Raw genomic sequence first — 14,684 nt, 5'->3', positions numbered from 1 at the left:
CTAGAATATAATTCACTTTGATTTTTGCCGGAACCTTGTTGTGGTTGCTCTGGATCTGGATATTCACTAATGTTGGGTGTTGCATCTGATAACACTGGTGTACTTTTCTTCACTTCTGGAGCACTGCTCAATCGATTTTTTATTATTTAAATCATCATTTTTCAAGATTCTGTTTTTATGCGGTTTTTTTTTGAAGTGAAACTTCTTTTGTCTCGAAGGATGAAACGCTGTGAGGAGTAAAACCATAGCGTTTCATCGATATGTGACGCTACGCCAGCGCCATCTGTTAAAAGCGTGGCGTGGATGAAACGCTGTGAGGAGTAAAACTACGCTAAACTACGTAAAACTCACGCTATGCCAGCGCCATCTGTTAAAAGACTGGCGTGGCGTGTCGTCGTGAATGTAATGCGGTCGTTTATTATTGCATTCTTATCGAATGTAATTTGTAAATATGACATTTGATTGACGGCCGCCGTAGCCGAGTGGGTTGGTGCGTGATCACCATTCGGAATTCACAGAGAGGTCGTTGGTTCGAATCTCGGTGAAAGCAAAATTAATGAAAACATTTTTCTAATAGCGGTCGCCCCTCGGCAGGCAATGGCAAACCTCCGAGTGTATTTCTGCGATGAAAAAAATCTGCTCATAAACATATCATAAAACAAAATGAAATAAATGTATAAAAAAAAAAAAAAAAAAATTTTCTTGTGATTCGAACCAAGGATTTGGGATCGGAAGCCCACATTGCTAGCCGCTGGGCTATCGCGCTGTGCTGTCGCCGCAAAATAATGTATCATAAATCTGTTTACCATACCAAAGACCATACACTTTGCGAACGCATTTCGGTGGAAACAGTTGACAGTTATCCCAAACACAATATTATTAGTAACGCGAGACGCGTCATAGAGTGTGTGTGTAGTTTTGAGCAAATCTTACAAACATATTTTGTTTTGTTGATTGATTTCTGTTAAATATGGCATCAAATCAACAAAAACGGAAACCGAAAACAGGTGCTGAACGGCAAAGTGAGTATTTGGAGCGTAAAAAATTAAGAGCTACTGTTGAACACCGTGACAGGGAATCCTCCGGTTGTACGATAAGTGATAATTTGTAGTACCAACAACAAGATGCGGAACTACCATTGATGCAGTATTTCATCGATACCTTGATAGATTAGAATGTAGATCATTTTTTACGTATTTCAGTTACCATAAAGCCCTTGTTTCATTTTTGGAAAACGAATCCAATAATGATAATGACAATGCCGAGAACCAAATGTAATTGAGTACAATAAATTCATTTCTTTTTATATTAAAATAAATAAATAATTCTGTTTAATAAAATTCCATTCCATGCTTTCCATGACTTCTGCATGCATTATATTGAAATAATAGTTAAATTATTGATTTGTTGATAAAAGAAGTTTCACTTCAATCGTGCGGGTTCCGTGAACTACCACACACTTTCTTTTTTTTTAATTAAAAAATGTATGTCGACCTATCGGGAATTGTACATATAAACAAGATTCGAAACCAGCTAAGCAAAAACTCATCTCAGATTACATCGAAAATGCTAACCCTACAAGTATGGAACCGCCTGCATCACTATCCTGATTAGACGTCTACATTTCCTCAAGTGACGGAAGTGATTTTACGCCAAATCCTAAACGAATGCGCAACATGCGGGTATTGTCTGATTCTATTTCTGACGTAAATTTATTTTTCGATTCTGAAGTTTCTTAAATAAAGATATAATTTTCAAAAATATAATTTTTGGTTTGTGCTATTTTATTTAATTATTTCAGATTCATGCGGTCTATGGAACGTATCTATAGTTATAATATGGGACTAGTACCCTTTTTTTATGCGATTTTATTACATTATTTCAGATTTATGCGATTCTTAGCACTTTTGAAACGTATCTATAGTTTTACTATGGAACTGGTAGCTTTTTTTATGCTGTTTTTTTTATACTGTTTCTTGCGGAACGTATATACCGCATAAAAACAGAATCAATCTACTGTACTGACTAATTTTAGGTAGCTTTTTATTTTTTTCTTCAGTTTCCTTCTTTCTCTTTCGTTTTTCGCTTCCACTTAAATATCTTCTGGAACTAGACATTTTAATATTTAACTTTCACAATAAACTTTACTTTGCCACTATTTTCATATTCAATAAAATAACAAAATCAAATATATGCAATCGTTAAAATACTCGCACAAAGAATACGCAGTCTGTGAAGCCCTCATAAAAAAATATCAAATCCGGGATTCCCCTAACATAGAGTGGCCAACTCACCCCCGCAGTAGCGAGCCGAAAAAAAAACTAAATCGGGCATTCCCCGATTATTAATGCTCACCCGCGCTGCCAACGTTCCGCTCCAAAATATGTAGAAACCAATGGATGCATTTTAAAATTAATAAGAACCTGCAATTATCGGTATTTTGATTGACGGGTTTTTAACGGTCATAAGTAAGTAAAATTACTCGTCACGCGTGCTTCTCTAAAAATGAATAAACATCTTTTTGTTAAGTTCGGTTGAAATGCTTAACGATTTATTGATTGGATTTTAAGCAAAATTTATAAAAATATACTTTTCACATAAAATAAATGAAAAAAATTCTTGAGCTCGCGGCCTGTTGGCCCGGGGCCCTCTTGGGTCGGGGGCCCGTGACATTTTGCCACCCTTGCCACCCATGCCATCCTATTGTTACGCCACTGCGATCCAGTGCCATTGTCCATCTATGGGCCAACAGCATAAATGTTGACCACTTGACAATGGTGACCACTATCATCTGATATGACTTTGGTCGGCTCATCCTTTCTGTCGGATATTCGTATTGTATAGTTTTCGTTCAGATCTATCTTGGGAACCAGATAGCCTGTTTTCGATGTGTCTTGCAAGTGTTCCACAGATAGTAAAACTGATGTATGAATGTGTGTGTTTTTTAGCAAGCCTGAATATGTAGGATAACTTTCAGCGCGGCCTCAGACGTCGAACGGAGCGCACCTGTTATTAATTGTTGGACTTTTATAAGATTGTTTAGGTAAGATTGTGTCTGCACCGCCTCCCACCACACTAAAGGTTCAAAACTCAAAATGGGTCTGGTGATCGTGTTATATACCCAGTGATTTAAATACGGTTTCAGGCCCAATTTTAAATAAATAAATAAATGTCCTCTTACAGATAAAAGCTCAATTTATCCTTTCCTCGGTATTCCTTTTCCAAGAAAGATTTAATTCCGTAATTATCCCAGGATACTTGGCTTCGCTCCGAGGGTAACTGGAAACTCAGTATCTTATATCTTCTAGTGAACAGGTCTTGGCTGGGCTAACCATTAGACTATTTGAGATCGCCCACTTAGAGAGTTCGCTTAACGCTGGTTGCATGAGCCCGCTGATAGTCGAGAGAAACTCCCCTGCCATCAGGATGACTACATAGTAGGCATTAGCAACTATCTTGTCCCTTTTCTTGCTCATGGTAATAAGCAATTCATTTAAAAATAGGTTCCACAGTAATGGTAAGATAACCAACCCGTCATAGGCGCCATTGTGATGTTGGGCCCAGAGGGAGAGGGGTGTTAGAGGAATGTGAAAAAATGGTTAGTGTCGTGCGGGATGCCTTCACTGCCAACTTCGTGCAGTGCTGAATTATTGAAGTTCTCGTTATTAAGAGTGCTCTTGATATGAAGATCAATCAGTCTTCCTAATGTTTTGAGTAAAGACGAAAAGAGATAAATTGGTGTGAAATCTCTCGCAGTTGTTTTTGTTGTTTTAACAGTATTGGTAGCTCTGTCAGTGTAGGCATATCACCGGTCATCTTCGTCTAGCTCATCTAAGGGTAGGCCCAGGAAACATGCTGTTTCGACAGGTTGGGTCCAGAGGGAAAGGGGTGTTAGATGAGTCGGTTTTAGGGGGCATGTGAAGAGGTGGTTAGTGTCGTGCAGGGTACCTTCACATGCCGAACATGTGTTTGGAATGTCGGGGTCGATTCTGGATATGCAGGAGTTTAACCTGCTACAGTATCCAGAACGTAGTTGTGCGGGGAAGCTGGAGCTCTTCGTCTGCAATAGGTGGTGGTTGGACTCCGATTACGGCATTCACAGGACGGGAGTTCATGAAGGTGGTGGTCTTCCGGTGGATGTCGTTTATTGACTGTCTAAATACTGTCCGGCCCAGTAGGTTGCGGTCAGTTTTGTCCTGGATTTCGTCAGCGTAGTCAAAAAGGTGTCTCCGGACGTGCCTGGGAGGCGGCTCAGGCTCAAGCAGGTGTCTGTAGGGGTGAAACCTGCGGTAACATCCAAGCAGGAACTGCTTGCTGAGCAGTTTGTTGTGCTCCACTACTGGGAGCATTTGTGCCTCGTTATGCAGGTGTTGAATGGGGGACATCAGGAGGCAACCGGTCGCTGTCCGAATGGCGGTATTTTGACATGTCTGTAGCTTTATCCACTGCGTGTCACTAGTTCCAGGTGACCAGACAGGCGCAGCATAGTTCAGAACCGGCCGACCGATTGCCTTAAATGTCGATAGCGACAGTTCTTTGTCTTTGCCTCAAGTGCTGCCGGCAAGCGATTTGAAAACCTTGTTGCCGTTTTGGCAATTGAGGTTGTGTGCGCTGAGAAGGAGAGCAAGCTGTCAAAGGTTACACCCAAAATTTTGGGGTTGCTTACCGTCGGAATTGGTGTGTCGTCGACTTTTACCTTAAGGGACAGTTTGACGTCCTTTGTCCAGGTGGTAAAGAGGGTCGCCGTGGATTTAGTGGGGGAAGTTGGAGATTCCTCGCGGTGAAAAAGCGAGAAAGGTCGGTGAGGTAGTTGTTCACTTTGGCCTGATGTCATTGCCCGACGCCATTATCAGACAGTCGTCAGCGTATGAGACCAGAGAGCTTCGAGATGTAGAAGTTGAATAGCAAGGGAGAAAGGACACAACCCTGCGGTACACCTTGCTTTATCTTCCTCTGCTTTGATGTTTGATCTGGAAAAATCACTGACGAGTGACGACCGCTCAGGTAGTTTGCGGACCATCTCTTCAGCCCTGGCGGGAGTGTCGGCTGATAAATAACATCTAGTAGCGTGGAATGGCTGGCTGTATCGAAAGCCTTCTTCAGGTCCAACGCTACTAGGACAGTCCTCTCGCAGGGGCGGTTTTAGTTAAGCCCGCGGTTTATCTGGGCGCTTATGGCGGTGAGTGCAGTGGTGGTGCTATGCACTCGTCGGAAGCCGTGCTGATGTGGGGCTGGGGCCAGGTGTTTCGTGAAGAGTGGGAGTAGGAGGGCTTCAAGTGTCTTCACTACTGGGGAAAGGAGAGTTATGGGACGATAAGATTCCCCTTGGTTGGCGGGTTTCCCAGGTTTCAGTAGTGGGACCACTCTCCCTGCTTTCCACTTGTCAGGGATGATGAGAATGGCCAAGGACAGATTGAAGACCCTTGTGAGAAATCCTACTCCCAATGGTCCCAGGAGCTTCAGCATCAGCACATTTAGTCCGTCAGGGCCAATGGCTTTTGATGATTTCGATTTGTTGATGGCCCCCTGAACCTCATCACCGGAGAAAGTAAGTGGCGCACTGTCGTTCGTCAGTTTGTGCAGCCTTCTGGTAGCACGACGTTTGGTTCTGTCGACCGGAGGATGCAGTATGAAAAGCCGACTAAAATAGCTCGCGCATCTCTTCGGGTCCGACGAAGTGCAACCGTTGAAGGTGATAGCCACCTTGTCGTTGTGCTTCGTCGGGTTCGACAGGGACCTAACAGTGGACAAGAGCTTACTCATCCCAGAGGTGAGGTTACAGGTCTTCAGGTGGTCAATCCATTTGGTCCGCTTATGTTGATTTACCAGTTGCCGGATCTCCAAATTGAGATCCCTTGTGCGGGGATCCCCGGGATCGGTCTGACGTAGGTGGTCACGCTCGTTTGCCAAGCTGGCTGCTTCGGCTGGGAAATGGGGACGAATGCCCTTAAAACTTCCAGCTGGAATGAATCGAGCCTACGCGAACATCAGTGGGGATGGGAAGAGCGGCGAAGGTGTCCTCGGTGAAATTCATTCCCATTCCCATGGCAGCCGGTTCTACGTTAAAGATAGCGGATTCCATAAATATCTTGACTAACATGTATTAATCGTCTCTATTGACTGCTGTAACATCATTGGTATAATTCCATCCGGTTCTCCTGACTTGAATGGTTGCAAGGAGTTTAAATTCATCTATCTCAATTCCTGAAGGGTTAGTACGATAGAAGTAGAAGGGTTGTACATTGTTCGTTCATTCTTGACATCCAGGGAAGTGTGTTTACATGAGTAATTCAAATGCTTCCTGCCTTGTTTCTGTGAAGCTGACATGTGGTTTTTGCAAAAGGCTTCATTTGGGGGGTTCTTTGGAGATATATTTTTTTTCGTTTTGAGAAGTTAGATGTGTCCTCCAATACTTCACCTCATCCAGGATTCTTTCTTTGCTTTCTTTATTTCCCTCTTAAAAGTATTTAGGTGATAGCTACAGTGGAGGTTTTAGGGTCCACCTCAACACATCGAGCAATTTTTCTTTCTGCTTGAAATGTGCGCGCCCAATCTGCCACCTTCACCGTTTTTCCTGTACTGCACCGTTGCTTGGTTTATTAACAAGCTCACCGATTTCGCGAGTGCCTTTGTCTTCTTGCCAATATTTAAAAGCTGGAATGGTTTTAGAGATAATGCATGCCAAAGACAAAACCCCTTGAAAGATATTTATTCGCCTAACTCACGCTCTGTTTAGATTAGAAAAACCTCTCAAGGAACGGAGAAACAATCCCAATTTCAATGAAGCTAAATTTAATTATATATGTATTTATATATAATTGGCGCTGACACACTTCTGGCGTTGGCCTAGCTCATCCTCCCAGTTGTGGTGTGCATCTTGATGGAGGGACCCCTACAGTTTTAAGCCGACTCCCAGGGACAGATAGTTTTTGATGAGGAGCTTTGGCAGGTATCCACTCGGGGGTTTGCCATTGCCTGCCGAGGGGCGACCGCTATTAGAAAAAGCATTTTCTATCATTTGGTTTTCATACACGAAGATTCGAACCTACGCACTCCCGAATGCTAGTCACGCACAAACCATTCGACTACGGTGGCAAAATTTAATTAGTTGAATTAAATTTAGTTTAGTGGTATTATGAATATCGTGCGACAAAGACAAAGAGTACATACACATATACATATGTACGACGTTTGCTGTGATAAGAAATTCACTTTTGTTAATTCTACCTCAGTTCTTTGAATGCGAAAACCAAAACCATAAAGGCTTTTTCAAAAGTAACGCCTAAATGTCAGTAGTGGATAATTCCTAGACGGTACCTTTTTTATGTAATCTCTGCCATTTGTCAAGTAGAAAAATTATTAAATTAAAATTATTGAAACTTATTATGAAAATGGTCGATCTTTAAGAACAACATAACGTAAAATTCGTGATTTTTTTGGTGGAAATAATCGTCCGAACGAGTTGACAATCCAAAGGCTAGGATAGAAAAATTAAGTGCCGTATTTTGAATAAAAATAGTGGAACCTGAGAGAATTAACATTCTTACTTGTTTTATTTTAAAACGACATCTAAGCGCGTCTCCTGAAAGTCGTATAATTTGTATTATTATTTGTTTTTACCACCCACAGAAAATATATTCAAAACCCAATAAGCCTGTAGACCACTGGGCACCACTTTAAATAAATCTACCTATCTGCTCTATGTGCATCATTTATTTGTTTTCGAATAATTTGCCTTCAACTACGTTATCTCAACAAAAAAAAATTAATTTGTTTACATTTTAACTAGTTTACATGTATGTATACATAGTTTAGTGCAGATGTCTTACTTTTCACAAATGAAATTTGTACAGACGATTACAACGATTAATGACACTGTCTCATTATGACATTATATATCTTTACAGTAACATTTTTGTAAAGCAATGTAATTTAAGAATACTTAGTTAAACTCTTCTGCAAAAATCCAATTCTTTTAATTTACGAAGTTCTCCATAAACACTTAATGCTATGCATTGAACTACACTTTCGATAACTTAAGGTTTAGAGGATAAATAGTACTCCACAAGTGCTGTTATGAATGTTTGGTATCGTTGCTTTATTTAAAATGATATAGCAAATTCAATAGAAATTCATAATGCACATATTGGTGTACGTTTAAAGATTCTAGCTTCAAATTGAGTTTCAAATTTGTATTGCATCTCATTTTATTAAATTCCATTATGTTAACTTAGCAAGTTTTCAACTATTTACGTTGATTAGTATTTGCCGTAGTATCACCAAGCACAGGGAAGTTCTCTTTAAGCTCATGTTGTTTTCGGTGACTTTCCAAATCGCTGAGCATCAGCACTTGTTTACATATCGGGCAAACATCTAATTTCAATGCTTGTTTTCTTTTTTCAGGCGATAGTTTATTCAAGTGTTGAGAATGCACCAAATATAGTTCCTAACACAATAATAAGCGGTTTGTATATGTTGTTGAAAATTATTTTGAATTATTGAATGATAATTTCTTACTTGTTGTTTATTTATGTCCGGCAGAAGGACTAATAACTCAGGGAATATGTCATTAAATCTATCTTTTAGTGCCGCCTGGCAATGCTCGTAGTAAGGTTCGGTCTTGTAGATACCTTCCCGGAATATTTGTGATATGTGCCGAAATTCTTCCATTCCTTCAGGCGTCTTTAAGGCATCTTGAAAGTGGGAAACTAGTTTCTAGTAAAATATATTTACCATTTAAAATGTTTACATTTTACAATTCACATTTTTTACCTGATTTCTTGTGGCTGCATCTGACGGTGGAATGTATGGATGAGTACGCACAATACTATATCTTTCTCCAAACGAGTTGGTAAAGGTCAGGTTGTTAGGAGATTTTGCTACGGAATTAACTGTAACGTTGGTTGATTGGAAACCAGTTGATGGTAGGGTGCCTGCAGACTGATTCCCAAAGCCAGGTGGTGGTCGCATTTGCGACGAAACCTCATTGATATTAGCAGGTGATAGCAGCGGCGAAGAGGAGTTATTATAACGCTTAGGTGAATTACTATTGCTATTGTTACTCTTTCCTTTAGACTTTCCATTTAACTTTTGTTGTTGGTTACTATTTTCAGTGGTTAATTTTTCCTTTTTGTCTTTGATTTTTTTCTCCTTTTTTGCAGCGTTTTGTTCGACAGCAGTTGTGCTTGTTTTAGAGTTGGTTACTGTTGGAGGTGATTGTTTTTTGTTCATTGCATTAGCTGTTTGTTTATTCTCTTTAGGTAACAGTGGTGCAGGAGCTACTTTTGCTTTTCGATTTTCCAATTCACGTTGCTTTTTATCCGACTGCTTTTGTCCCTTTGCCCAATTATTAGATGGTACTTGTATCGACCTTGAAGCTGTTCCGCCCCCTAACGAAGGAAAGTCAAGCGAGGTCAATTTTGGCGCATTCGACTGCTCAGCGGCTCTGCGATTTTTGGATTCGACCTCTTCTTTTTGTACCGTTTGTATCTTTTGAAAACTACTCGGATTCGCTACCGATACATAGTCTTCAACCAGCGTGCGATGTTTGGCAGCCACATTTGATAACGGTATATGCTCACCAGAAGGCAACATATCTTCATCGATTGGCGTACGGGATGCATTCTTCTTTGATTTACCCGACGATGGCAGTGCTGGAAAGTCCATTGCATTCGGTTTCTTTGCTACAGCGCCACTGTTGTGACCTCCGCTAGACGTTGGTCGATTAGAGACATGAAGCACCATGCCTGAGGACCCACTAGACCCCGTAATTCCACCCCCTCTTGAGCTGCGGCTAATAGCGCCGGGTGACACTGCTGGTGCTTTACGTAATACCGTCGATATAGGTGGGGTTGATTGTTGCGTTGGTGTGCGATTCTCATTAACACCTTTAAAAATATGTTTTACTAATTTTTTTTTTTGTCAAAATAGTCGAAGGCATAACAATAAAATACGACTTTAAATCGTATTCGTTTGCAAGGCCTTGATTACATAAATTCCTTACCTCCTTCACCGTTGGCTCCCAAAGCAGGAAAGTTTTCTTTTGTGCGTGCTAGGCCGGAAGTAGCGCTGCGTAAGCGCACAAAAGGTGCTGGCACTAAAGATACACTGGGACCCCCACTACTACCACCCAACAATGGGAAGTCTTCCTCATTACTTCTATCAATAGTTATTCCACGTTGTTGGCCTGCATGAGATGTAGAAGCCTCTGACGGATCAGGGTAGTTGTCATCGGGACTGGTAAAAAGCACATATAACATTTTATAAGCCCAATAAATGCAATATATGTATATTATGGAAATATGGAAAGGTTTAAGATTTATTAAGTCCTTACACACGTGAACGGACATTAGTAGTACCCCCATCCGCAAGACCGGGACGCGCTTGGCGTCCGAGCGTTATTTCCAATTGTACTGTACGTGTTTTCTTTGCTTCCTGTTTATTCAAAGTTTTGCCATGAACACTAGCGAAATGGGCCTTATAGTCAATTTCTGTTCGAAATGCTCCAACAAATTGTTCAGTAGCACACCGTCCTTCCTCGCAAAGGAAGTGGTGTTCCCGAAAATGGTTAGCCAAAGCATCATAGTCCCTTAGAATATCAAAATTTTAATTTCTTTATTAGTACTTTTTGGCTTTTTAATGTTTCAATGTGAAATACCTGTAAAAATCATTGGACTCATCATCACAAAAGTGGCAGAAATAGTGATCGCGACGTTTATGACGAAACAGCTCATCTCGATCCAGATAACGTTTTTTGCAAAACTCACATAGGGGATGTCCACGATGCGAACGGTTGTCACGATCTCCCCTGGTACGATGTAGACCTAGTTCCGTTTGTGTATAGCATCGACGCTCGAAAGTAAATATTTTCAAATGTTCTGTACAAAGGTCACAGAAATGCAAATCGTGTTCTTTACGCACATGATATTCAAGATCATTAAATCTTCGAAAGGGCACAATATCACATCTAAAAAATAACTTAGCACTTAGATGTTTTTCATAGCGCAAAATAAAAAAATATACACTAACTTCGGGCACGGATGATCCAATAAATTGAAAAATTCCTGCTGAATTTTTGCCGAATAGAAACCAATTTTATATTTTCTGCTGTAATATGATGAACGATTTTTTGCCTCAAGCTCACGATAAGGCAGCTTGTCGCATGTAAAAATCACCTGTGTGCAAAATCGTAATAAATTACTTCATTGTAGCGAAATTTTAATTTCATTGATGTGAGACTTACTTTGGACAAAACTTGACGACAAATAGGGCACTCATTTTGTTCGCAAAGCACACGCAATCGGGTAGAGCACTCATAACAAATCGGATGATCACATTCGCCAATGGAGTAGATCTCCACTTCCTTACAGCAAAGCACGCAGCCATCATGTTCCGCCTCCTCACTTGCTGCATGTTTGTTGGCTACATCATTAACAGATTGAGTACTTTTACTCATTTTGGCCAAATATTCTGGATTTAAACGAAAGACAGGTATAGCACAAAAATATCAATTGATCAGGATCTTATGCGTTGGCAGTGAGAAGCTTCCACAAGTTTCGATGTTTCTTGATATATACACGTACGGCATATATAATTGGCAAGTCGTATTTAAAAATATGCGTCCAATAAACTGATGCAAAAATATTAAATTATGTTTGAGTTTAAAAACGGCGTAAAATACGTAGCAGAAGTATAGCACGATGAAGTTTTCCAACTTTCTAGTGTGCCAAGGCGAATATATTATGAATTAATTCGCCTTGTAGTCGCGAATTGACAGCGTGGATGACAGTTACGAGTGAAAAGAAGTAGGATGCCACCTAGAACACCACCATTAGGGTAAATATTTCAATACCTTACATAACATCCTTAACGTAATTAACCTTGCAAAGTCTGTTGAGTTTAATCTCTATGCTATTCCACAGTGGCGTAACAATAGGGTGACATGAGTGGCAAAATGCCACGGGCCCCCGACCCAAGAGCATTTTTTTATATTGGGCAGGAGTAATTTATATTATGTGAAAAGTATAATTTTTAAAAATTCTGCTTAAAATCCAATCAATAAATCGTTAAGCATTTCAACCGAACCTAACGAAAAGATGTTTATTCATTTTTAGAGAAGCACTCGTAACGAGTAATTTTACTTACTTATGACCGTCAAAAACCCGTAAATCAAAATACCGATAACTGCAGGTTCTTATTCACTTTAAAATGCATCCATTGGTTTCTACATATTTTGGAGCGGAACGTTGGCAGCGCGGGTGAGCATTAATAATCGGGGAATGCCCGATTTAGTTTTTTTTTTTTTGTCTTACTACTGCGGGGGTGAGTTGGCCACACTATGTTAGGGGAATCCCGGATTTGATATTTTTTTATGAGGGCTTCACTGACTGCGTATTCTTTGTGCGAGTATTTTAACGATTACGATGATTTGTATGTTTGATTTTGTTATTTTACGGAATACGAAAATAGTGGCAAAGTTAAGTTTATTGTGAAAGTTATTGTATTTCGCCATAAGTTACTGATAAGGGTACTTTTAAAGAGGTAACTAATCAAGTGAAAAGGTTCATGATTGAAAACGGACATTGCAAACCTAACGTCCCTTTCTTAAAAAATAGTAACAATATATCTTTTATAGAAAATCACATTACTACATTGCTCCCAAGTCTGGCGTCAAGCTTGAACGTACATGGCTTTCCTATTCTTTAATACTTCAGAGTGCGTATTGTGAACCGTATTGGTTATTCGCAAATCGGGCATCTAAGAATATACAAAATGTCTGGATTGAGGGCTATGACGACTGGAAACATATTGTAGATCGCATACAATGACACGAGTCATCAAAAATTCATCTGGATTCCTGTCTTACGTATCAACAGTGGCGACTACATGGAACACTCGATGAAGAGCAAGAGTCTATGATCAAAAAAGAAAAATCCTTTTGGCGACTAGTACTTTCTAGGCTCCTTGATGTTACTCTGACACTTTCAATATGTAATTTAGCCTTTCGTGGCCACAGAGAAAACGCAGATAGCAGTAATCCAAGCTCCAAAGGAAACTTTTTGAGTATTGTTGAGTTATTAGGAAAATACGATTCAATTTTGCAAGAATTGTTAAATAAACCAAAGGGCCAATTAAAATACTTAAGTCCGAAAATACAAAATGAGCTTATTTCTGTCCTGGTTTTAAAAGTAGAAAATGCACTTATAATTGAAATAAATGAAGCATCATTCTACTCTATCACATTCGATACAACGCAAGATATTTCAAAAATTGATCAAATGTGTGAACTTTACCGTTATTGTATGATCGAAAAAGATTGTAATGATCTGAGGCACTTGTCATTAAAGAAGCATTTTTGGGATTTCATGAAGTTAAGGATCAAACTGCCTTAGCAATGTCCAAGCAAATTATTAAATCCATAAATGACAAAAACATTCTTCTAAATAAGTGTCGAGGACCAGGATATGATGGTGCTAACACAATGAAGGGACTTATGGTGGAGTTCGAAAACTCATAAAAGATGTTTAGCCAGATGCCGTATATGCTCACTGTGCTGCTCATAATTTAAATCTAGTATTCAATGATGCAGTGAGAGAGGTTATTGATACGCAACATTTTTTTGAAACAACTCAACAAATTTATAATTTTTTTGGGCATAGTATCAAAAGATGGAATATTTTATCAAGTTTGATATCTAATGAAGAAAGTGAGTCGTCTTCAAATTCAATAACATTGAAAACATTAAACCCTACTAGATGGGCAGGACGTTATGATGCCGTTTTTGCTTTAAAAGTTCGGTTTGTTGAAGTGTAAAAAGTGAAAAAGCGCTAACGAAAACAATCCTGTTAAATTGCAAAACAGATGAAAGAAATGAAGCTGTTTCACTCAAAAAAAAAACGAAAACTATAATTTTGTTATGTTACTGGTTTTCCATTGTAAGATCCTACTTACTATCGATGCAGCCTCTAAAGCACTTCAGTCTACGTTTGAAAATCTGCCTAGAAGTATTGGAAAGGTATCGACATGAATTTGAAAATTTAAAGATGGAAGCAAATAGTGTAGTTGAAAAATGGTCCATCACCCCTGAATTTTCTAATACTCGTCAGAGGAAGGTAAAACGCCATTTTGACGAGCTCTGTGAAGATGAGCGCCTCCAAGATCCGTAAAGTTTGTTCAGAGTGAATATATTTTATCGAGTATTGGATATCATTATAAACCAACTGAAATCGCGTTTCATTCCAATTTCATTCAAATTTCAATGTTTTACAGCCTTTCACGTTATAAGTTTTAAATAACACTGGGGGTCACAAAATCGAAATTTTTTTCTTCACTCATCTTATAGTAAATCATTTCAAGAATGTTGTGTCAAAATTTTAAGTGGATCGGAACAGAACTCTCAAAGTTATAGCCTTTGTAGGCACTCTACCTGGAATGCGGAGCATCGATAATTTTTCAGAGTCATTTTTTCAAACGTCATACTTTAACTGAAAAATTCGATTTTTTTAGTTTCAGATGATTCTACGACGAATGCCGATTGGCACCGCAGAGCACCTCTCGAAAAACATATCTCCAAAAAAACTCTGTCATGGGCTTATAATATTTGTCAATATTTTATTATTAATATTTTTTAAAAACTTATTGAAAAGATGTACAATAACATGCAACTGATTTTATTAAAGTATCTT

General features: G+C 39.3%; 1 protein-coding gene across 1 annotated transcript; it reads right to left on the bottom strand.

The window, feature by feature from the left end:
- Positions 1–7,695: 7,695 nt before the first annotated feature.
- On the bottom strand, positions 7,696–11,750 carry LOC129245062 (E3 ubiquitin-protein ligase ZNF598). Its single transcript, XM_054883030.1, has 8 exons — positions 11,243–11,750; positions 11,029–11,174; positions 10,658–10,966; positions 10,334–10,588; positions 10,004–10,236; positions 8,773–9,887; positions 8,518–8,715; positions 7,696–8,446 (listed from the first exon to the last, which is right to left on the bottom strand). Exons 1-8 carry the CDS (start codon positions 11,453–11,455, stop codon positions 8,246–8,248), a joined length of 2,670 nt encoding a protein of 889 aa, XP_054739005.1. The 5' UTR covers positions 11,456–11,750; the 3' UTR covers positions 7,696–8,245.
- Positions 11,751–14,684: the final 2,934 nt, after the last annotated feature.

The sequence above is a fragment of the Anastrepha obliqua genome, chromosome 4 (genome assembly GCF_027943255.1).
Source record: "Anastrepha obliqua isolate idAnaObli1 chromosome 4, idAnaObli1_1.0, whole genome shotgun sequence".
NCBI lineage: Eukaryota > Metazoa > Arthropoda > Insecta > Diptera > Tephritidae > Anastrepha > Anastrepha obliqua.
Note: the sequence above shows the minus strand (reverse complement) of the source record. Positions and strands in the feature narration are given on the sequence as shown.